Below are 23,922 nucleotides of genomic sequence, written 5' to 3' on the forward strand. Positions count from 1 at the left end.
CTCTTCAGCCTGACTACAACAACGGTGGAGAGAGAGAATAACACTACACTGCTTGGTGATACTCTCAGCCGGCTGAGACAATGACCAAAATGGGGAACTGTTAAAATCAAAAACAAACAGAGCCCAGCCTCGAAAATTCCCTGAGCAGACAAAACCAGTTTAATCATACAAACAAAGGCTAATTTAGCTTATTTTGCAAGACTAACTTGACCTGGGTCATTTCTTGTTTACACCTCTGGAAATCATAAAGAAACTTGAACTGCTTCCCAAGGTTGATACGAGGTAATCACTGAAAATTCTAATATTGTAACCAATCACTGTGAAGAATAAACAGTTACTGCCTTCTCACAATATAAGCTCTTTATAACAATATATACCCGAGCCTCATTCAATGTTTTGGTTTGTGCACTCTTGGTTTGCAAACTGTCTTTGTGGTGTGTACGTGATCAGTTTTTACTAATGATTCATTGGCTTTACTTTTAGCTCTTTATGAACCTTTGACAAAATCCTTATCAAATTGAATCCAACAATATATAAAAAGCAAAGCACATGATGACCAAGCTGAATCTATACCAGGTTTACCAAGAGCCATGAAACAACAGAATCATACAAGGATGAAGGAAAATCTACAAGAACCGCACAGAAGCCCCATAACACAGCAAGTCCACATCCACATCCTCAAGAACTGGGAACCTCTGTGCCCCAAAACACAAGTCTGAGATTGTTCACAGCCGGATGATTCATAATAACCCACTGAGAGGCCCTGAAGGATATACAACAAGCACATGCATAAACGAAGCATGGCGTCTGCATTCGACAGTGGAGAGAGATAGACGTGGGCTTCCACGTTGGGATCACAGTGGGCAGAGGAGAACCGGGGGGGAGCTTCTGGTAATGTGTTTGCCCGACGTGGTCACATGGGTGTGTCCACTTCATAATTAATCCAAGGGCTATATGTATGGTTTGTGTACTTCTCTAAACATGAGCCAGACTTCAACAGGAAAGGTTTATTTAAAAACTACCATTATTTGGGCACAAGTGGAGCTGTGGGTACAGGCATACCTCATTTTATTGTGCTTTGCTTTACTGCACTTCGCAGACACTGTGTTTTTTACCAACTGAAGGTTTTTGGCAACCCTGCATCGAGCAAGGCTATCTGTGCCATTGTTCCAACAGCATTTGCTCACTTCATGTCTCTATCACATTTTGGTGTTTCTCACAGTATTTCAAACTTTTTTATTTTTATTATATCTATTATGGTGATCTGTGATCAGTAATCTTTGATGTTGCTATTACAAAAAGAATTTGACTTGCTGAAGGCTCAGATGATGGTTAATATTTTTTAGCAATAAAATATTTTTAATTAAGATACGTACATCGTTTTCTTAGACATAACGCTACTGAACACTTTACAGACGACAATATAGTGTAAACGTAATTTTCATATGCCCTGGGAAACCAAAAATTCACGTGACTCACATTACTGTGATATTTGCAGTGGCTGGAATTGAACCCACAGTATCTCCTAGGTACACCTTTATGTGTCTTCTTTCAATGTTACTAAGAAGATGCAAAAAAAAACTCATTTTTGTGTTATAACTGTGCTACTCTGACCCCCAGTACACACATTTGATATACTTCAGGGCCTACAGCAGGATTCAGGAGCATCTGAAACCCCTTCCATTTTTAAATGAGTTTTATTCCAGAGCCCCCTGCCTGAGATGGGCCCCCGGCCTGAGCACCCCAAGTGAGCAAACGGCTTGCTCTCAATGACATCAAGGTTGTCTGATTTCTTGGCCCCAAGCTAATGGTACCCACGCCGTGTGACTGAGCATCCTTGTGCCAAGGCCGCCCTTACCTGATCTCTCCAGCCCTGTGGTCTGGGAACTGCTTGTGGAAATGCTTCAGCGCCTGCATCACAGCCGAGGTGCACTCCACATATGTGTAGTCAATCATGATGTCCCCTGGGAAAGAAAAGGAAGGCTTGAGAAATGTGAACTTTACCTCAGCTGCCCAATTCGGCAATTCAGGCCAAACCGTGACACAGGAGAACGCCGTAACATGCAGAGCCTGTACAACACATCACGTGCTTGACCATCCTCCAAAGGCACGGAGGAAGCGCCACCAGCGAGCAGCCCGGTCACGTGGCCACCAGGTGGGAGGGAGGCACCTACACAGGTGACCTGGAGGCCCATCTGTGCTGCAGGACAGCCAGGCCAGTGGGAGGGTAACAGGGAAGCGCACACAGCAGAGCTGCAGCCCACCCTGAGAAGGCCTCCACAGGAGCACATCTGCCAGTTACAGGAGCCCAACAAATGCAGGCCCGGAGGAAGGGTACAGGGGCGCACACAGACGCAGCAGGAGGACACAGGCGAGCGGGTCCCCACTGTCACCTCCCTGTGAGGAGCTGTGGGCTCTGTGAGAAGCATTCAGGAGACAGGCCGGCCTCCACGGAAGACAGAGCAGGAGCCGGCCCAGGCTTGGGCCAGAGAGCTGGTGTGAATCCCACCCACCTCCGAGAGGCAGACTGCAGCTTTTCTATCCACAACCAGGGTCACCGCACCCTGGCAAGTCGAGAAGCACGGGACACTCTGGTGCCTGGGGGCTCCTTAGAGCATCCGCCCGCATCGGCCAGAACATTTGTCGGTACTGCCTCCCGCCAGGGGAAAGAGCTCCAGGCTCTGGCGAGAGGTCCAACCTCAGGCACGCAGGGCCCCTGAGTCTGTGGCCACGTAACTGGCCGACCACTCACCGAAGATCTCCGAGGGGTTCAGAAGCTCCAGAAGGTGTCCCCCACGCTTGGTCTCGTAGGTGGCAAACCCTCCATCAGGGTTCCTCATGCTCAGCAGCTAAAACCAGAGGGAACATCCTGAGAACTCACCCATGCGCTGAGCACGTGCAAGGGCCCACAGGCTGTGGCACAGCTTTCTAGAAACACCCCAAGGCTAGGAACCAAGGAGCAGGGATGGGAAACAGGGAGCCGGTTTTCATGTTAAACCAGGACCCTCAGGCGCCCAGAACAGTGGGCTGCAACCTTTATCAACCAGGTACTCCGTGACCGCCCAGGACCACTCCCCGGCACGTGCATGCTTACCACTTATAAAGCACACGTGTGCCACCAAATTATGTGATCTCCACCGTAAAAATTGGAAAAAACTTGGGTGTGCTGAGAGGGTCTGTGGTGGGGTGGCCAAGACTCCACGTGCACAGTGCCCTCAGCTGTGTGACCAGAGCCCCACACCCAGCAGCCTCACCACAGCGACAGCATCGAAGAGCCGCTCTCGTGGGACATGCTTGGTGACAAAGGGACACTTTTCCTGCAGGAGAAGGAGGGACTTCAAGGCCTCAGCTGTGCAGTCGGCAACAATCCAGCCACAGTCCAGTGTACTGAAGGAGAAGCCGCCCTGGAAAGTGTGGGGCTGTAAGGGTGGAGGCCAAGCCCACACCTGGCCACCCCAGGCCATGGCACCTCGCACGCCTGCACAGAGCCGAGGCCCATCCACAGTGGAGGTACAGCCACAGCCCCAAGCCACACACACGTGGACGGCCTCCAACTTCCAGCACAAGGACTGCAGCCTCTGCCCGTCACCGCCTTCAGGCTCTACTGGGGGACGGGCACAAGCAACCCGCTGTGAGAACGCAGCCATGGCCATGTCCATGCCCCCACGTGCTGCAAGAACTGCCCTCCCCACTCCTCCCCTCACCACTGCCATTCATGTTCTGACAGCTTATTTAATGTCTGCACGTGCTGCTAAGTGCACACAGTGTGTGACATGGTGGGGTGAAGCCCACAGAGCTCAGCTACTGCATTTACGCACACTCTTCAGTCAGGAATATCTTGGGTACATCAGTGGAACCCCGCACTGTGCATCTATCAGAACAGGAAGCCGAGGAGAGAGCCCTCCTCGAGGGCAAAGCCCGGCTAACTGAGGCGGGTGGGGTTGGCCGCGGTACCTTGCTCATCTGGCGGTAGTACTTCTGGTAGTCGGGGAGGTTGTCTGGGACCTGGTGAGAATCCGAGGGGCAGGAGGGAGCACGTCACCACCATAGTACACAGACACCGGGCAGGGAGGGGCCAGCACAGCAGGACATGCAGGGACCCAGTGCCGCCGCCCTCATGGTCACCAGTGCCAGTGGGAACCCTCCAGGTAGCACCCACGTGGCCCACCGCCCCCACCCACAATCAGGGCGCCCTGCCTGTGCGAGGCACGGACCAGGCCTGGTCTCACCTGCGAGACCCGGAGATACTCATGAGCCTTCTGCAGGCAGGACGAAAACTCTGGCCTGTGCTGTGCACCCGCCTGGGAAAGAGGAGGGGGTGAGCCACTAGCCGGCACATGCCTGCACGCGTGGCTGGTCCCTGGACGACCCTGGCGATACCCGGCCACCATTGGGAACCAGGAGCAAACCCACCCAAGTCTCGGGGCTCTCGGGTTTCTGCCGCCAAGTCAGAAAGACATGGTGGAGCGACAGCAGAAGAGATGGTCCACACCACCCTGGCCCCAGCCCCAGCCTGTGCCCACAGGGCCCCTGCCCATCTAAGGCAGGCCCCCACGTGGCCCAGACTCCTCCCCAAATCCTGCCAACCTCATTCCCACCAGCATAAAGACACGCTCCTGTTTCTCTCTAGTACGTGCTCAAAAGTATCCGTAGTGAGCAATCTGAGCACTGAGAAGGGCCTGGAGCCTGCTCCCCCTTACAGAAGACCCCACCACCTCGTCACCTCGGGAACAGCCCTACAGGTCTCCCTGCCCCTGAAGACTTCAAGCCAGCCCCACACCTAGAGCTGCCAGCAAGACCACTGTCTCGGAGCCCAGGTAAGCGAAGGGTCAGGGCCGGCAGGTGCCGTGTCCGGCTGGATGCAGGGGTGGACATACAGGAAGAGCAGGTGGAGGCTGGAGAATGAGGGACAGAGCCACATACCTCCAGCAGAGCCTGGATGGCGAACGCGGTGTCCCAGATCTGCGAGCCATTGGTACCCTGTGCAAAGAGGACAGCACTACAGCAGCCACCTCCCACCCCCACCCCAACTTCCCAGATCCGATGGGTGCCTAGAGGGCCAAGGAAGGTGCAGGGGCATCCACCAGCTCCTACAGAGAGGTAGGAGTCCAGTCGACTCCTCACCCCAGGCTCTGTACCCCTAAAGCCCACGAGGCCCTGAGAGAGGCTGGTCCTGCAAGGAGACATGGGTCAGGCAGCCAGGCCACCAGCCAGGACAGAGCTCCTCAGAGCACTTCCAGGATTTGGAAGACCACCGCCATGGCCTCCACTGCTTGCCCACTAGCACAGAGCCCAGACAAATCGGTGGCACTAAGGGACACGAGACACTGCAGCCTGGCAGGACCATGTGTGGGAAGAACACACACAGCATCTGGCCCAAAAGACCTGAACCAGATCAAGCCTCAGGGCCGAACTGCCAGTTTGCAGAAAATCTGGGGTGCAGAGCAGGCAGAAGGTAGACATGCTAGGGACAAATGACCCAGAAGAGAAGGGCACCAGGAGACTGTAGGACAAAGGCAACAGCAAGGATCAGCCTCCCGGATTGGATCCTGATACCAATGAACACACAGCAAAACCCCACCGGGGGCTGCCGTGAACTCAGTGCGGACGGCACAGCACTTTTGTCAGGACCAGAAGCCCTCGTAAGCTCCAGGGCTGGAGGTGTCAAAGCGGGTGGGGAGCCACGTGAGGGCTCATCGCCCTCCTCTACTTCACGTGTTTCAGGAATATCTTCACACAAGACTGGCAGCATGGGGGCCAGGGAGCTGGAAGTGGGGCTCAAGTGCACCTGGCAAGGGCACCTGGGGGGGGTGGCTGGGCCCATGTGCACTCGTCCCAAAGGGCCCAGAGGTCAGTGTGACCCAAGGACATTGCTGGAGGCACCACATTTGCACACTGAGTGACAGGAGACAAAAGCTCCCGCTCGGTGACCCCAGGGCCCCTGCAGCCGGGACAGGACCAGGTCAGCCCAGGTTGCCCAGGGACCCAGGAGCCCCACCCCCAGGGACACACACAGGACGTAAGCTGGGGGAACAGCACCTACAACACCCAGACACTGGAAACCAGCAAACGGTACAAAACAGAGGTGCGGTGTACGCGGAGAGGGGCCACGGGGAGTGTGTCTCAGGACTCTGAAGGTGGTACCTCTGGGATGCTCAGCTCACGGGGCAGCAGAGGGCACGGGTTCTACTCTGACCGCATCCTGCTGCTGTCCTGACCCCGCTCACCAGACCCAGCATGCGAGCTGTGAGATCATCAGTTGTCCAGCAGCAGCTGGGCTGGTGTCTGAGAACCACCGTGGCCCTCGTCCCCCCACCCCGAGCTGCAGCTCTGAATGACTCTGGTATACAGACTGCTCCCGTGGTGTGGCTGCAGGCCCTCAGCTCTCCCACCACCCCCCAGGGCCTGTTAGCATCCCTGCCAGACAGCACACACCCAGGAGGTGCCCGGCGGTGCCCCTCAGATGTGGGACAAGGGGGACCTGCAGCCACTTACCACACGCTGACAGAACACATCGGGAGGAGTGACTGGGGATCTTAACAAACCCAAAAGGCAGGAACAGTTGCAAGGAAGCAAGCAGCTGTGGCCCTACAGCCCTTACCTGCACTTTCATGCCGTCGAGGCCCAGCCTGCGAGGAGAAGAGTCCAGGTCAGGGAGCAAGGGCAGAGCTGGAAGTCAGGGGCCCAGAGCCCGTGTCCCAAGAGCAATGCGCCCCCGCAGCAGGGGACACGTGAGGACAGCTCCCACCCCCCCACCCAGCTGTGTGGAGGGCCCACCAGGGGAATAGGCCTCCCTCAAACACAGAGTTCCCTGCATGGGACACGCTGGCCTTCAGGCTCTCAGCCACGCCCTTCCCGAGGGCCACGCCCTCGCCACCACACTCACCAGAGGTAATCGGGAATCCTGGACAAGTGCCCCTGGAAGGCAGAGGAGGCCGGCCCCTCTCTGTGCCAGCACGCAAGCATGTTGATGGTTTTCGAGATCTGGAGGAGACAGTCCTGTCAGGACTCTGCTCCACACCTGCCGGGTTCCCGGACTTGAGGGCCGCAGACCTACCCCACCGAGGCCCCAGCACGGCCTTGCTGCAGGCCAGACCTTCTGTTCTAACCCCTTTCCCAAGCACTCACTGCTACCAGGCTGCAGCCCTGCCCTGGGAGAGGTGGGAATGGGCCAAGGCACGTGTGCCAAGGAGGGAGGGGGACGGCAGCAGGGAAGAGACAGGGTGACCTGTAGAGGTGACGGGAGCCCAGCCAGCTGGTGAGCAGAACCGCCACGAGGGTGACGGGCAAGGCGGGGACCCCTGAGTGGGCACATGGGTTGTGGTGTGTCCTGAGCTGCCTGAGATAACTCAGGGGATGGAGGATAGGGCTGAGGGCCACGGGAGAGACGGAGCGACTCGGAGGTGAGACCAGAGGCGCAGGGCCTGACTGCTCAGAGCAGATGTTCTAGAGGCCCAGCTCTCCTACCCCGGGACCTCCTAGGCCAAGGTCCGATTACAGCGCGTTTCTAACTTGCTTTATGCAGCCTTAGGTCAGAGCCCACGCAGAATCCCCTGGCGCTGAAAGGGAAACAACTGGCCCCTCGGTGGGGCGGTGGCAGTTGACATCCCCCAGGTACCACCCGGCCTCGAAAACACCTGGGAGCAGGGTCACGCGTGGGGCTCATGGACACTGCGCCCACTGGGCTCACACAGAGAAGCCGTGGGCTGACCCAGCACGGTGGCCACGGTCACGGCCGCCCGAGGCTCGCTACAGCGCTGCCTCCTGCACCCAGTGCCCTAAGGCTGCGGGCCAGCCTCCCGACCCTGCACTGGCCACCCGGGCTCACAGCCCCACGGGGCAGTGCAGAGTCAGGAGCCCAGAGGCTCTGAGAAGCAAGTCTCGAGTCACCAGCCTCAACAGGAATCAGGAGTGGAACGCAAGCACCCTGGTCCTGCAAACCCCATAGGAGAAAGGCAAATGGTGGGTTATTAGGGTTGGGGAAGGGGAGAAGACCGGGGGAGGAAAAGCAGCCCACCCCACCGGCCAGAGAGACCTCAGGAGGCGGCCTCAAGAAGCAGTGCTCCAGACACACCAGGTGGTGGGACGGGAGGGCGGGCCAAGCACAGGGGTCCTGGGGGATCAGAGGCCCAGGTCCCACGTAAAGGTGTGACAGCCTCCAGTGGGAGACCTCACCTCCAGGGAGACCCCCACTCCCAGCTCCATAGACACAGGCCTCTGGGCAACCCGCCCCCAGTCCTCGCCCACCCCAGGCCCAGACAGCCAGTGGGCGAGGGGCGCTGACCGGGCCGATGCTGAGGTACTTGGTGAAGCGGTCATCGGCTGCGATGTGCTCATACAGCTTCTGGATGGCCCGCTGCCGCAGGCCGGCGCTGTGGTGGCGCTCGTACAGGTTGAGGATCGCTGCGAGGGAGGGGGGGCGTCAACAGGCACCAGACACGGAGAGGAGTCCCAGCCCCAGCACAGACCCCCCAGGGCGGTCGGCCCACGGCGGCCAGTCTCTGGGCCCCCCCTTGCCACCCCCTCACCCACTCTCCTTGCCTGCTGGTGCAGCCCCCTCCCTGGCATCCTGGTGCTGCCCTGCAGACCCCACAGCCGTGCAGAGCATGTTGCCTCCCAGTGCCGACAGGGCGGGTCCCAGCTCCCACCCCAGGGCCCATCTGCAGGACCAGTGAGGGAATGAACGAATGAATGAGGGGGAACGTGGCCGCCTGCGCACACAGCACCCGCCAGGCTCCAAGGGGAGGCCACCCGGCTCTGAGCAGCCAGGAGGACCCACGGGAGATGGGCTTGGACTGGCCTCGTGGGGTCCCGCCCCTTCTCTCCCACTGAGGAGGAACTACCGGCCCCTCAAGGCCCTGGGCTCCGAATCCTCTGTCCAGGAGCCCGAGCCCCAGGTGGGTCTGCTGGACACGAGGTGTGCACGCCGGCCCCCTTGTCCCCACAGGACCCCAACGCCAGGACTCATCGTAGGGCCATGTCCCTCCGCGTTCCCTGTCACTTTAGGTGTCGACCGACCCCCGGGGGGCCCAGCCAGCCCCTGGGGGCACCCACCATACACCACGTGGAGCAGCCAACTGTGCGGCGTGTACAGCTCATCGGGGGCCACGCTGTCCCTGTGCGCCGGCCAGTCGATGCGGCCGTAGTCCTCCACGTAGAGCTCCTGAGGGCGGCAGCGCCTCAGCCCCAGACCTGCCCGTCCCCTCTGCTGCCTGCCCTCCCGAGCACCGATGAGCACCCACCCTGCTCCCCAAGCCCCATGTCAGGGCTGCTCCCCAGGGACACACTGGGGCCTGGCCTTTGCTCACAGGTGCCCTGCAACCCATCCCACTGCACAAGCCCCCAGGCAGTCATTTAGGGACAGGAGGTGGAGGCTCCACTCTGTGGGGCTCTCGGCTCCGTGGGGCCCCCGAGAGCGGGCATACATGGTCAGGCTCACCTGGCGGAGGCTCTGGACCAGCGGGTCCTCCTCAGCGCTCAGCCGGATGCCATAGCAGTAGGCCATGGGCAGGTACACCTGCCGGCAGTGGCACCAGATGGTGGAGGGATGCGCAGGCATCCAGTCAGGAAACAGCCTGGCGGGACAGCGTGTCAACAGGGCCCCCCACCACTGCAGCCCGGGGCCCTTTCAAGCCTGAACACGGGGTGGACGGCTGTCTCCGGCCCAAGTGGGCACAGCCGTGCTCCTGAGGGGCGCAGCCCACAGAAGCCGACAACTCCTGGCTCACCAGGTGCCTCCTAAAGCCAGGAGACTTGGCTCCTAAACGGTGAGGACTGCCTGTGGGTTCCCAGTTGTGACAAACGTGCCACAGTAACAAAAACGTTAATCACGGAGATACTGAGTGAGGGGTCTACAGAAACGCTCTGGACTATCTCTGCAACTTTTCTGGAAATTGAAAACTATTCCTAAATAAAAAGTTCACCTAAAAATCTTCAGGACTGCCACATCTTCTCAAGGCCTGTGTCTTTGATCGTTACCTCTGCTGTGCTTCACCCAGATATGCAGCCTGACGTGAGCACAGCTCTGCTAGCCTCCCAGGTAGGGGCGCGCCTGGGCTGTTTTCTCCACCCGCCCCTTTCAGCCTCCATCCTCGAGTGAGAGGGGAGGCCACGTGGAGGCCATGGGGAGGTGAACCTGCCTCCCCTGCTCCCAGGCGTAAGGGTTGGGCGGATGTCCTCAGCCCCACCACCCCTGGCCTCACTCTCGAGGGCTCCTCCACTCACTTTAAAGGGCGTTTGCTACATTTTGGGCAACGTTTCCAGCTTTCCTGCAGCTGAAGCGGTTCAGGGTCTCTGGTCCTTCATCCTGCACACCTGCCCTTTACACTCTAACCTATGCCCTCCAAAACACCTTCCGCCAAGACTAGCAGTGCCCTAGTTACCAAGAGGCCCGGCAACCACGGCCTGGGCCCTGCGGCGCGGGGATGCAGCCAACACAGTCCCCCACACCCGCCTCTGACACCACACCCCTCCCAGCACCTGCTCAGTGCCTTCCTCTGCGGCTCCTTACACACCGGGTAGGTCCGAGGTCCAGCCAGCAGGCCCACCGGTAAGGAACGCTGGAATGGCCCCAGACCACTTCCCACCCCTTCCAGAGTGGCCAGCCTTGGGTAGGTCTGCCCTGGTGGAGGCTGGGCCGTCGGTCCTTTCATCAGGCCCCTGCTGTCATCTCCTGATCGGCCCCTTCACCTCGCACCTCTCCTCTACTGAAGTTCCCTAGCGCAAGGGCCCCCCAACCTCCCTGACAGCTCCCTGCTCCAGGGACCTCACCTCCTGAAGGTGATATTGGGGTACTTATACGCATATGAATGTATTCGGGACACATGTCCAGAGATTTCATTAGATATTCACAAAATGTTTAAAATCTCTGGCTTATAAGTATCACACAATATGGAATTAATGTCGATTTTGCTGAGTTTTTAAGCACTACTGTAGTTCTGTTAAAAGAAAATTCTTATCTTTTAAAAACACACACTGAGGGCTTCCCTGGTGGCGCAGTGGTTGAGAGTCCGCCTGCCGATGCAGGGGACATGGGTTCGTACCCTGGTCCGGGAAGATCCCACATGCCGCAGAGCGGCTGGGCCCGTGAGCCATGGCCTCTGAGCCTGCATGTCTGGAGCCTGTGCTCCGCAATGGGAGAGGCCACAACAGTGAGAGGCCCGCGTACAAAAAAAAAAAAAAACACACACTGAAGAGTTTGCAGGGGAAACAGAATGTCTGGGATCAACTTTAACATTCACCAGCAAAAAAGACAAGGGGGACAGTCAGCATGGCACACCCAACACTGGGCTGGGGAGGCCTGCATGGGCTGTCACCTCCTTTCCTTTATTTCTGTAGATACTCAAAATGTCCATAACAAGACAGTCACAGGCATCTATGCAACAAAGGCAGCACGTCACGCCCCACACCAGAGGTTCTGTAACCAGCAAGGCGGGACCCCAGCCACCTGCCACATGGCCCAACGCCCCTGCACCTCCCTCCCTCCTGCCCAAGAGGGAACGCTCTCCTATCGTCTGTAGGACTCAGCCAAGCAGGGGCTCTGCCAGAAGGCTAACGCCACCCAACTCCACTGAACGGACAGCCCCTCATCTGACTAACAGGCAGCAAGTGACCCAGGGCGGCCTCACTCTACTCGCGAAGAGAGTGGTGATCGTAGATGGGGAAGCGTACCACATTTCTGGGAACAGAGTGTTGAGGCCTTCCCAGTTGTACACGTTCAGGACAGCCAACCAGAACTTCCCCCAGGAGGGGATGAACACAGCACCACCTGTGGGGAGAGAACAGGCCCCATCACCTGCCTCTGACTGTGAACATGAGACCCTCAGGAATCCAGTCCCCTTCAAAAGGCAGGCCTGCTAAGGATCCTCTCCCTGTCGTAAGACGCAGGCTCCAGAACCACTCGGGACCACCCAACACCAGGGCTGTTGGGTGGAACCGACGTCTTCCCCAGAACAAGCCTATCTGGCCCCTGCCCCCAGGAAGTAGAAGCTGGGAAGGTGAGAGGCCCAGGCGCACACGGCAGCCCCTGTCCACATGGGCCTGGAGGTGATGAGGGAGTTGACTGTGCACGCTCGGCCTTCTCCCTCCTGAGTCCACCTGGCTGTCCCGCGCGACACGGTACCCATGCAGCAGACGGTCTGGACTGTGGCTGTGGGGATGCTCGTGGCCCCGTGTTGGAGCCACCCCCAGCAGCACTGGTCCCAAGCACAGAAAAACCATCCTGGACACGATTCACAAGGAGGTCTCACCCCAAACCCAGGTGTGCAGAAAGCAAAGAACCCACAAAGCTACTAGGGAAGCGTGGCCTGAAGACATTCCTTCCCAGACAAGGACCCAGAAATCAGCCTTGCGACCTCACACTAGCGAGCCCAGAAGCTGACGATGGATTCGTTACAAGAGCAACACACGTGTGAAGAATGCAGGCTCGTGAGAAAGTGCAGCAGGAGGCGTCACCCAACGTGGCAGGTCAGGAAGTGACATGCAAGGTGCCAGGCGAGGCGTGAGAAGGAACCCCCGAGGCAGCGGGGCTGGCTGGAAGGTGGGACATCCCAGGCAGACGAAGCGGCTTCCTGCGGAGCCCTGAAGCAGGAAGGGGCTTCGAGGTGCTGATGGGAAGCCCCTGTGTGCGAGCACAGAGCAGGGCGGGTGAGCAGACTGAGGAATGTCCGTGAGAGGAGGGCAGGCGGGTGAGACGCTCCGGGCTCTGCAGAGGAGCAGTGAACGTTCTTGGGGCAGCAGGAGAAGAAGGGCATCCCCAGGCCGAGGGGAGGGAGTCACCCCAGGAGCCCTATAGGACACACAGGAGAGCGAGGGCGGAGGGTGCAGGCAGAGCCCCACCAGCTCCCACCACTCTCGTGCGGCCAGGCTGCCCCAGGAAGGAGAACTCCCACAAGCAACGCACAAGCGCGTTGTTCGTGAGTCCTTTTGCCCATTTGCGAAACAAACAGAATTATATGGCGACCTTTATTTGTGTTTTAAAAATTTACTGGCAAGGTTAGACAGTTTCCTCCTGTTCTGCTTTGACACCTTCCTGGCTCATGTGTTTTGCTGTATGTGAAGTGCAGGTGCACCTTTCTATTTCCCATTTTCGAGCACTCATTATGCTGAGGTAACGTGAACTCTTTATTACGTAGCACGTGCTATGCAGGGTGTACCTTTCTTGTGAAGAATATTCCGGGCTCGCACCAGGTCAGGATCGTCAGGCCCCACACCCAGAATTCTCATAGACACATAGTTGAGCGCAGTCCCAAACACCGTGGACTTATCCTCAATGTGCCTACAGAAGCAGGAGACAGGTGAGAAAATGACGTCTTCCATTACTTGTAAGAAATTAAGCAACGCTTCCGTTAACTTTCCTCAGCAAATCAAGAATGACGTAACAACACGAGAAGCATCCAGAAGAGCCACTCTCCAGGAGGAGCTCCTGCACCTCCATGACACCTGAGCAGTTCCAAAACTGCCCTCAAGACTTTCCTGGTGGTCCAGCGGTTAAGACTCCATTCTCTCAATGCAGGGGGCGCAAGTTCGATCCCTAGTGGGGGAACTAAGACCCCGCATGCTGCAGAGCACAGCAAAACTTCCCTCCAGGACCTCCCCGGCCCTGTCCGTTTACTTCCCATGCCTGAATCAACATGACCCCAGGCAGTGGCCCATCAGCAGACCCTACATCACTATGGCCCACAGAGCAAGCTCCAGAGGCAGCATGCCAGGGCAGGCGAAGGCACTGGTGAGACCTCAAGTCTGTCCCAGGACGCAGACGGCAAAGAGCTGGGATCTGAAGCTCGAGATGCCCACGACCCCATCCAGGAGGCAAGCAGAGCTGAGCTGTCCTCCTAGGATTCTGTAAGGCTGGTGGTGTGGAGTTCGCCAGCCCAGGAGGGGCCTTGGGAGTGGCCAGCCCAGGAGGGGCCTGGTTGCAGGACAAGAAGCACCAGGGCCCCACAGCCAGGTGGGCAGGCAGTTGACCACCTTGGGACAGGGCCCTGCTCCCAGAGCGAGCGACACCACAGAAAGGCAGGCTGAAACATGGGGAGAACTGCCCCGCCTGCCTCTCCCTGCTGCCATCCCAGGGTCAAGGACAATTTTCTTCTGCCTTAGTGATGACAGCAAATGGTCTTCACTGTGCTATAAGGGTCTCAGGAGTCTCTCAATCAGTCATGAAACTCATTACAACACGAGCTGCAAAACCGAGGCCCGGAAAGTGAACAGGTCCATTCTGAGAGCCCCAGGGAAACCCGGACCCAGCCTGCATGTAGCCTCCAGCCCATTTCCCTTCTGACAGGCTCTCCCTGCCCACCCAGGGCCAGAGCCACAGTCACCCCACCCCTGACAGGTGCATCTCCCACATAAGAACGGGGTGCACGTGCATGCGTACACACGCAGCGACGCAGGGTCGGGCAGACTCACAGGCCCCAGCCGCCATCAGGAAGCTGCACAGACCGCAGGTACCGCGTAATCTCTTCTCTGTATCCAGCCGGCAGAGGAATGTGCGCCACATAGCACGTGATCAGGAGGCCTGTGCGGCAGAAAAGATACTCCTCAGCAGGCACTCAGCACTGCTAAGCCCAGGCCCCATTCCTCCTGAGAACCCCAGGTAACAGGCAGCTGTCCGCTAGGGTCTCCTTCCTGTGCAAACAAGCCTGGGAAGGCTATTATTCCCGACCCCATCAGGGACTTTAGAACTGGGGCCCCAGGCGCAGCGGCAACAGCACACGTGACACATATCACATGGGGCGTGCAGAGCCCACCCAGCCACTCCCAAGGTCCCACACTACTGACATGCCTACGGGAAAGAAACACTAAACAGGTCATCCCTGGATGGGGTAGTTTACTCGCTTACATTTACATTTTCCTGTTTTATTAATTTTAATAGCACACATCACTTTGCAAGATGGACAACAATAAACGTTACCCACAAAGAACCTTCTGTTCCCAGCCTAGCCCTCCTGAGCATGGTGTTCACAGGCTACCCCCCGCCCCTCCACCCTACCCCCGGCCTAGACTCCATCAGCCACGTGCCCACGGCACCGAGCACGCGGGGTCTCAGGCAGGCCCCAGCAACAACGTGTCATGGAATGGACGCCCAACTACGGCCAGAGGCATGAGAAGCCCCAGTAGACACACCCACACAGGCACACTCTGGAAAGGCAGATAGATATGGAGACAGCACAGAGGTTCACAGAAATAAGCCCATCTCCTTTCATAACAGGTACGACGCTGTCAAGACAGGGAAACACACAAGCAGGAAGCAGAGCAGGTCTTCCCCATTTTACAGGCGAAGAAACTGAGGCACAGCCCCTAAGTGGTGGGGCTGGGGCTGGAGCCCAGGAGGTCCAACCCCAGAGTCAGTGGTCACCACAGTGATGCTCAGTGCCACACGGGCCACACAGAGTCATGACCTCCATGAGCATTTGCCAAATTAAAGCAGAAAAAGACAGGTCAAACTTCAGCCAGCCACGGAAGAACCCTGAGACGGCACCCCCAAACAGGCCAGTGTCCACCTGAGAAAGATGGTCTGTCCAGAGTCCAGAGGGAGAGAGGAAAGCCCCAACCTACAGCCTGCAGAGGGCAGGTGGGGCAGCAGGCTGAGCCCAGAGCTACAGCAGAAGCACAAACCAGTGCAGTGTCCCCAGGACCAATCACCCACTGAGCACCTGGCGCCAGGCACATGGGACCAAACCCAATTCCCATCATCCCCACATCACAGATGAGTCAGCCAAGGCATGGTGAAGTCCTGTCACCTTGCCCAGGGTCAGAGCAAGCCAGTGCAGTCACTGCTTCCCCATGAAGATCCTGGGGAAAAGTCTCAACAGGCTCCAGGTCAGACCAAGGGAAGAAAGCCCAAAGACTTGCCCCCAAGGATCAGGCCCCTGGGTCCCTAGTCAGGAAGATACAAAGCTGTACAGTCCAGGAGGCAGCAGGGCTTGGAGTCAAAGCAGAGGTGGGAGCTTGATGGACTCCCAGTGCTACTGCCACTAAAGGAAAAGGTCCTTCTGCATAAATGCAGGGAATTTTCCGGACTACAAAGCTGAGCATTTCTTTAGAGAAACATTCCCAGGATGCAAAACAGTCTTGTCTAGCCAAACCAGTTCAGTACCCAAGGGCTCCAACTGCAGTCCTCCTACAACTCACCAACCTGCACCTACAGGTCCCATCTGAGCTCTCCTGGCCAGCACTTCAGGTGAGTTCACACACACAAGCTGCCCACACAGGACTTAAAAGATTCCTGCCCACCTCTGCACTTGGCATAGGCTAGGCCCTCCACTGATGCCCCTGCTCTGCACTGGGACTCAAGAGCCTCCCCCGGCCCCCAAAGCACCCCCTGCTTCCTTTTTCAGAACGCGAGCTAGCTGGGCCTTCGCTCCCGTCCCCTGGCAACGACAGCAGGACAACTCAGGCACAGGGCAACCTCCCCAGTTCTTTTCTATGTGAGCTCCCAGTTTTTCACCTGTTCACGCATTCACACCTCAGACGTTCACCAAAGGCCTGAACCAGATCAAGCCAAGACGCCAAGGATGCCCCAGGGTGGCCTCGCCCACAGGCCACAACAGCACCTTCCTACCTGGCAGGAGGAAGAGCGGGCCACCATAATCACCCGCCCAGTGGCCATCCTCAGCCTGCAGTGCAGCGTAGAACGTCATCCCGTTGAGAGCCCCCTCACGGGCTGTGTGGGCTTTCGGCAAGTCCTTAAAGTGACTCCTCTGCAAAGAAGAAAAAGGAGTGGAGAGCTAAGTGGTCTGCAGCTAGGCCAGAGGAGGCCTTGGCACTTAGAGACCAAGTCAAAGTAACAAACCTGAATTGCTTTGAAAGTTTCAGCTGTTTCAAGAAAAGGCCTAAAACTCAGACGATGGTATTGCCAACCTTAGCAAATGAATGGTTCCACATTCTCATGGTTCTCCGTTCCAGTCACACATTTGCAAATTTCTTCTCAGCTTCTCCAAGACATCTTGAATAAAGCAGGTGCCCAAGTGTGTGGGGCGGGGCACTGATGCCCACCCAGACCTGGAACTCAGGCCTCCCTCGGGCAGGGGCCACGGGATGGCACAGTGACAGGGAGACCCCGTTTCTATGTCATACTCTCTAACTAACTGAATTTCTCTTATGAAATTCACTAGATCAGAAACTTCTTTTTCTGAACAAAAATGAAGTTAGAGCAGTTTCTTACACACAGCTTAGTGACAAAGGGATTGGAGCAAAGGGGCCCATTCACTTCATGCTCTATCTTTACCTCGATTAACTCCGGTAGGAAACAGCTTTGGCGACACGAGACACAGGTGCACAGTACACATCCCTTCTGTTGTACCAGAGAAAAAAATGCCCTTCACATCTAGCTGCTTAAGGCTCCTACCGGCTCCTGGTGCCCACTGCTAAGAAGGGAGGCAGGTGGGTGTCTGGTGGCGTCCCAGACACTGCACGGGGCGAGCAGAATCAGCACTTACGGTGTCCAAGCCCAGTAAGTGAGCTTCCAGGCCAGACTGCCCTCGCCCAGGGTCTTCTTCTCCTTGGAAGTATGTCCACGTCTGCCTCCCCCTCTCATTGCTGAGACGCCAGCGGCTGAGGTCGGTGGCGGGCTCTGTCTTATAGGGTCCCCCTCTTCGGCGCAGACACCTGGAAGCGATCGTGCTCAAGTGACCTGCTCGCCAGGTCAGAGGCCAGAGGCGCAACGAACTTCCCGTTTCACCCCAACGACCTGCGAGCAGACCACTGTTTCCCTTACCTTGCAAAATAAAAACCCTCTTGGCGCGCTTCTGCACCTGAACACCGCGCCGTTATTTCTCCGGGAGAGGAGACACAGGCCACAGGGACCGCCGCCCACGTCCGGGTCCCCACCCCGACCCCCAGCCCCACCCGGCTCTCCTCGGCCCGGCCCCAGAAGGTCCCCGGGCGACACCGCCGAAGGAGAGCGTGCCCCTCACCGCCCCTCACGGCCCCCAGGGCCGGTGCCGCAGGTCTCCACTGACCGCGGGCGGGGCCGGACGGCGCAGCAGCCTCACTGGAAGCCCCCGACCCAGTGAGACCCCTCCGCTGCGCCCCCGACCGCGCCCTCCCTTCTCGAGGGGCGCGGGGACTCACGTGCCCTCCGTCATGACCGCCGCGCGCTCCCGGTTCCCCTCAGCCTGCGCCCCGCAACCGGACCAGCCACAACCTGGTGACCGGAAAAGGCGATGGGAAGATGCCCGCGCAGCCAATCAGAGAGCGGTGAGGGTGGGTCCGGGGCGTGGCCTGCTAGCTCAGTGGTGGAGCGCGAAGGTCTGAGCGGTGGGGGCGGGGCCGGAGAACATTGAACAAAGCGGGATCGTGGGGGCGGGGCGCTGAGTGGGAGGGACTGGGTGGTTAGGCGGGGCTTGGTGAGTGGGCGAGGCCGGGAGGGACGCGATGCCAGTCACGCCTGACGCCGGAGTCTGTCAGCCTCGGAGCGACTCGTGGGGCGAAGCGCCAGGACGAGGCCACCAGGGGGCGCCTGAGACTGAATGACACTTGGGGAGGGTCCCACCCGAGACCGGAAGGCAGGAGGTCTGGGGAGCGGCTAGTGCCCTTGAGGAAGAGCCAGAGGCCCGAGGCTATAGGTGAGTGAGTGAGGGGAGACATGGCCGCGAGGTCCCGCGGAGGGCGCGACGCGCGGGGGAAAGGCTTCCGGGGGGAGAAGGGGCGCTGGCGGGCACCTGAGAGGAACTGACAGGAGAGAGCTGATGGGAGGGCGACTGACAGGAGGGGAGATGACACCAGAGAGGAGACGGCAGGAGAGGAGAGCCGGCAGGAGAGGGGCTGACAGGTGAGGGGCAGTGCATCTTCAGGCAGGCTGAAGGCTTTGCCGTGGGGCTTTCGAGGTAGCCGTGCCAAGCACCTACTGGCCCTGGGAGGGAGCCACACTGGGAGAGCTTGTGCCACTCAGAGAGAGCCCTGCAGTTTTGCGGTCCCGGCGAAGTAAATGTGGACGGCCTGGACTGTAAAGGGAAGCGAGAGGAAGATGGAGAATGTGCTGAAAGGACTGGGGGTAGGTTGGGTGAGGATAAAGCGGCCGCAGGGCGTGCAGCAGGAGCCGGGGCTCCGCGGAGTTGGAGGAAACTGCGGACACTGAGGTCCCAAAGGCGGCTCCGCAGGAAGTCACGGACAGCCCCACCATTTCTTCGTCTTCCCCACAGAAGCCCTGACATCAGGTCACAGCTTCCCCAGTTAGGTGAGTGTTTCTGGGCCCATCCCTTGAGTCCTATCCCCGTGCCATGAACCCCAGCAAGCCAGGGGGCAAGGGGGGATTTGCAAATGAAAGCACACATACACCTTCCCCTAGTGGAATATCAGGCTGTTAGATGGTCAGTAAAGGACACTTGCCTCTCCCTATCCCAGTTCAGAAACCAATGAAGACGACGCAGCCTTGCTACAGAGAAGAAACTAGTTTGGAAGACATGGCTTAGATTGACGATCAAGACGGCTAGCTACTTCCACCTCTAAATCAGACACGTAGACCTCCCAGCCTCTGGCCCAGGGGGACAACTGCAGCTTCCACAGAGCTGTCCCACCAAGCACCATGCAGCCAGGTGCCAACAAGCAGATGGATGCCTGTCAGCCTACTGACCCCAGAAAGTATACCCAGAGGAGCCTGAGCACGGTCAACCCTGTCTGTTCTCCTAAATTCACCAATTCACACTTCCCTGGGAGAGGGGAAAAGGCTGGAAGTTTTTCTCCAGGGACGTCCCTCCAATGTGGAAACACAAAGCATGGGAATAAGGGCTCCAGCCTACATGGACATCTCAAACTCTGACTCTGGTCAAGCTAAGGGAGGAAATAGGTTTCGCTTGGAGCAGAATTTGAGTTTTGATATTTTACTGGACTGGACTTTTTATGAGCAAAACAATAATCCTCTTTTTAAAATTTCTAAGATGGGGGGCTTCCCTGGTAGCGCAGTGGTTAGGAATCCACCTGCCAATGCAAGGGACACGGGTGCGAGCCCTGGCCCGGGAAGATCCCACATGCCGCGGAGCAACTAGGCCCGTGCGCCACGACTTCTGAGCCTGTGCTCTAGAGCCCGCGAGCCACAACTACTGAGCTCACGTGCCACAACTACTGAAGCCTGTCGCCTAGAGCCCGTGCTCCACGACAAGAGAAGCCACGACAATGAGAAGCCCGAGCACCGCAACGAAGAGTAGCCCCTGCTCGCCGCAACTAGAGAAAGCCTGCATGCAGCAACGAAGACCCAACACAGCCAAAAATAAAGAAAGAAATAAATTTATACAAAAAAAATTTCTAAGATAGGAAAAACCTATAAAATCTATCTGAGAATCACAGACAAGAGTTTCTAGGGAGAGTCATGAGAAAAAATAATGCTTCTCTCCACTTGCACCCTACCAATTCCTGCTTGTCCAATAAACAGGACACGGAAGACTCTGAGGTTTTTGGCATGGACAACTGGGCATATGATAGTGTCATTTCTAAAGTAGAGAAGAAGGTTTGGGGAAAACTTTCAACTTAGATTAGGAACATGTTAAGACAGAGATGCCCATTAGACATTCAAGTGGATAGGCTGAGTAGACAGGCTGGTATTCGGGAGAGAAGACAGAACTAGAGAGAGAAACTTGGGAGTCGCCTGTTTTCAGGTGATGTTTGAAAACATAAGGTTGGATGAAATCAGCTAGGGCGTGAGTGTTCCAAAGAGAAGAATTTCCAGGATCAGTCCTAGGGCACCAACCATTTCCAACCTAGAGGAGGAGGAGTGGCCAGAGAGAGGAGAAAAACTAGAGGAATGTGGAGTCAGGGAAGCCAGGTGAAGACATGGTGATCTGTGCGGAGATTTTAAAGGGATTGTAAAATGAGGTCTGAGAATTGGCGACTAGGTGTGGCAAGACAATTTACTGGTGACTGACAAGAGCAATCTCAGGAGATGTGAGAAGAAAAGCCCAGCAGTAGTTAAAAAGGCGGGGGGCGGGGGGGGGGCGGGATTTCCTATTAAACATGTCAGACTGAGCACAGGTATTGACTTCCATTTCCCACTAAACCCTACTTTCATAAAGTAATAAAAGAGACAAAAATGCATAGTAGTGAAAGAATGGGAGAGGAAGCACCAGTAAACGAGGGAGGTCAACAAAATTGGAGAGGCCAGGAATGCAAGGAGGAGTACTCACTGCCTTAGCAAGCCAGAGGAAGCTGCAACCCACTGTCGGGGTGAAGCCACTGGGGAAAAAGACCATTCTTGCCCGTGAGCCCCAGGAAGGTGCGGAAGTTAGAACTGGTGTAAAGTTTGAACAAGAAGCAGTCTGACAATAGACCCCTTCCCCTACCTGGACGGAAGCCTGCAGCAGTTGAGTCAGAGCAGGTGTGAACTCAGGCACAAGACATAGCTGAGGGCCACTGAAAGCAGGGTGTTGAGTGAAAGTCTCCACTGTTGTGGCAGTTCCACTTCTCCCACTCAGTCGTATAGCTCCGGGCAATAGGAGGATTTCTCTGGAGCAAATGGCCCTCCCCGCAAAGACCTCCAAACATTGGCCCCTGGGACCCAGTGGAAAAACAGAGAAGCCTATCAGCTGGCAGGCTGTATCTGTTGGCACAGAGCTTCCAGCAAGCTCCTCAGAGCCCGATCATCAACATGAGCCAAACATTTGAGGAAAACCTCTACCACGAAAGGCAACGAAAAAGGAAATTTTTTTTTTTTTTTTTTTTTTTTTTTTTTGGCTGCGTTGGGTCTTCGTTGCTGCGCGCGGGCTTTCTCTAGTTGGGGTGAGTGGAGGCTACTCTTCGTTGTGGTGCGGGGGCTTCTCATTGCAGTGGCTTCTCTTGTTGCAGAGCACGGGCTCTAGGCGCGTGGGCTTCAGTAATTGCGGCACGTGGACTCAGTAGTTGTGGCACATGGGCTTAGTTGCTCCGAGTCATGTGGGATCTTCCCAGACCAGGGACCGAACCCGTGTCCCCTGCATTGGCAGGCGGATTCTTAACTACTGCACCACCAGGGAAGTCCCGAAAAAGGAAATTTTGAGAAATGGAGATGATTGAAAGTCGTAGAAGAGGACTTTGATGAAAACATGTCCTCACAGAGATAGATGGTTCTTGTTTCATGAGTGCAACATCCCGACATACTCTTTCCCTCCCTGACTTATTTTTTTCTGTGCTTATCACCAGTTAGCATACCAAATGTTTTGCATAATTATCTTGTTTATTGTCTATCTCCCCCACTAAAATATAAGCTCTGTGAGGGCTGAAATTTGTTTCATTTGTTGCTATATCCCCAGCACCTGGAATAATGCCTGGCATATGGTAAACATTCCAAAAGTATATACTGAATAAATGAATGAATTAATAGGAGTCGTCTCTAATAAGAAACATTAAGAAAAACTCTCAGAAGTTAAAAATATGGCAGCAGTTTAACATTTTTTAAACTTTTTTTATTGAAGTATAGTTGATGTGCTATTTTATATGTTACAGGTGTACAATATAGTGGTTCACAATATGGTAGCAGTTTTAAAATCACTAGAACAGGGAGATAGAGAAATTTTAGAATAGTAGAATAAAAAGATAAAGATATACAAAAATTGAAAAGAAAATTGGAGCATCAATACAGGTGGTCAAACATCTGAGTATTAGGAGTTCCAAAGGGAAACCGTGGAGGAGAAAATTGTATTAAATAATTTCCAAAAATTCCCAGAATTGGGGAAAGTTTTCTGGATTGAAAAAGCATGGGAGAATATTTTCTAAAGATGCCTGCAAAATCTCCCATCTCACATGCTCTTTTACAATGTGGTCTTACCACTCATCCCCACTGAGAAATAGGACCTTTGTCCCGTCCCTTGAATCTATAACCAGATGCTTGTAACCAATACAATGAAGTGGAAGTGATCCTGCACAGATTCCAAAGCTGGGCTTGCATTTCGCTCACTGGGGCACTTGCACTTGGAGCCCTGAGATGCCATGTGAGAAGTCCTATCTGAGGCCACCTTGCTGTGAGGAAGCCAAGCCACATGATGAGGTCACGTATAGCTACTCAGGTCGAAAGCCCCAGCAGAGCCCCTAGCCAACAGTGCAACATCACCTGCCCGCTATGTAAGTGAGCTGTCTCAGATGTCAAGACTTCAGATAACCACAGTCCCAATACCTGCATTCAATACCTGACTGCAACTGCATGAGAGATCCCAAGAGAAAGCTTCCCAGCCTGTCCTTCCCAAATTTAAGCTATGGTTGGGGTAGTTTGTTACATAGCAAAAACTACTGGAAAAAAGCACTACAACATGCCGAGCACAATAAATTCCGCATCACGTTAGAGGCAAACCAATACGTCAAGCATGTTGTTGAGAAATTTGAGACCACCAGGGATAGAGATGATCTTAAAAAAAAACTCCCAGTAACAAAAAACAAACAAAAATGCAGAGGAATAATTTCCAATGTAAAATTCTACTTCCATTCAAATGATGACTCTAACATAAGGGTAGAAATAAAGATCTTTTAGACATGCAAGCTCAGAAGGCTCTAAAAGATGAGCTCCATCAAAATGAGAAAGCAGACCACAGAAGAGGAAGGTATACGACTCAGAATCCAGGAGACGTCCAAGGTGGCACAGACGGGGGATTTCCCCGCAGTTCATTTCCAGAAGAAAATGGAGCTAGCATATTACCTGAGGCACCTGAGTGTTGGGAGGAGCTTCACACTTAGCGAGGAGAGGTTTGGGTGAAGTAGTGCTAGGAACACAGAAAACCAAGCAAATGAAAAAGCAAGACAGTTGACTCCAGGTACAACTGAAAGTTGTCCCTAAAGGAAATGTAATCATAAACCAATACAGGGCTCGACAGCAAACGGTATTAATATAGTCATACTGAACTCTGAATGCAGATTTCAGCTAACATCTTAGATCGTTTGGGGAGACTAGTGGGAGAGGAAATGTAGTATGCACGTGTGGGTGATACACGTTGCAGAGAGGACAGTATGAGAGCGAACTCATTTTCT

The 23,922-nt window shown here is 55.8% G+C and overlaps 1 protein-coding gene across 7 annotated transcripts in view; it reads right to left on the reverse strand.

The window, feature by feature from the left end:
• Positions 1–18,175, reverse strand: part of LSS (lanosterol synthase) — a 42,476-nt gene extending 24,301 nt beyond the window's left edge. For 3 of the 7 annotated variants that reach the window (XM_032630398.1, XM_032630394.1, XM_032630395.1), the window contains exons 1-18: positions 18,073–18,175; positions 17,439–17,607; positions 17,228–17,293; positions 16,562–16,700; positions 14,407–14,515; positions 13,155–13,276; positions 11,671–11,767; positions 9,440–9,575; positions 9,055–9,163; positions 8,285–8,403; positions 6,887–6,984; positions 6,602–6,629; positions 4,924–4,980; positions 4,230–4,301; positions 3,955–4,005; positions 3,255–3,404; positions 2,753–2,849; positions 1,859–1,964 (exon numbers count right to left, since the gene is read on the reverse strand). In XM_032630398.1, coding sequence (XP_032486289.1) covers positions 1,859–1,964; positions 2,753–2,849; positions 3,255–3,404; positions 3,955–4,005; positions 4,230–4,301; positions 4,924–4,980; positions 6,602–6,629; positions 6,887–6,984; positions 8,285–8,403; positions 9,055–9,163; positions 9,440–9,575; positions 11,671–11,767; positions 13,155–13,276; positions 14,407–14,515; positions 16,562–16,700; positions 17,228–17,293; positions 17,439–17,607; positions 18,073–18,086 — 1,739 coding nt within the window. In that variant the 5' untranslated portion in view covers positions 18,087–18,175. The other 4 variants (XM_032630397.1, XM_032630396.1, XM_032630400.1 and 1 more) reach the window with 3 other exon arrangements.
• Positions 18,176–23,922: the final 5,747 nt, after the last annotated feature.

The sequence above is a fragment of the Phocoena sinus genome, chromosome 4 (genome assembly GCF_008692025.1).
Source record: "Phocoena sinus isolate mPhoSin1 chromosome 4, mPhoSin1.pri, whole genome shotgun sequence".
Taxonomy (NCBI): domain Eukaryota; kingdom Metazoa; phylum Chordata; class Mammalia; order Artiodactyla; family Phocoenidae; genus Phocoena; species Phocoena sinus.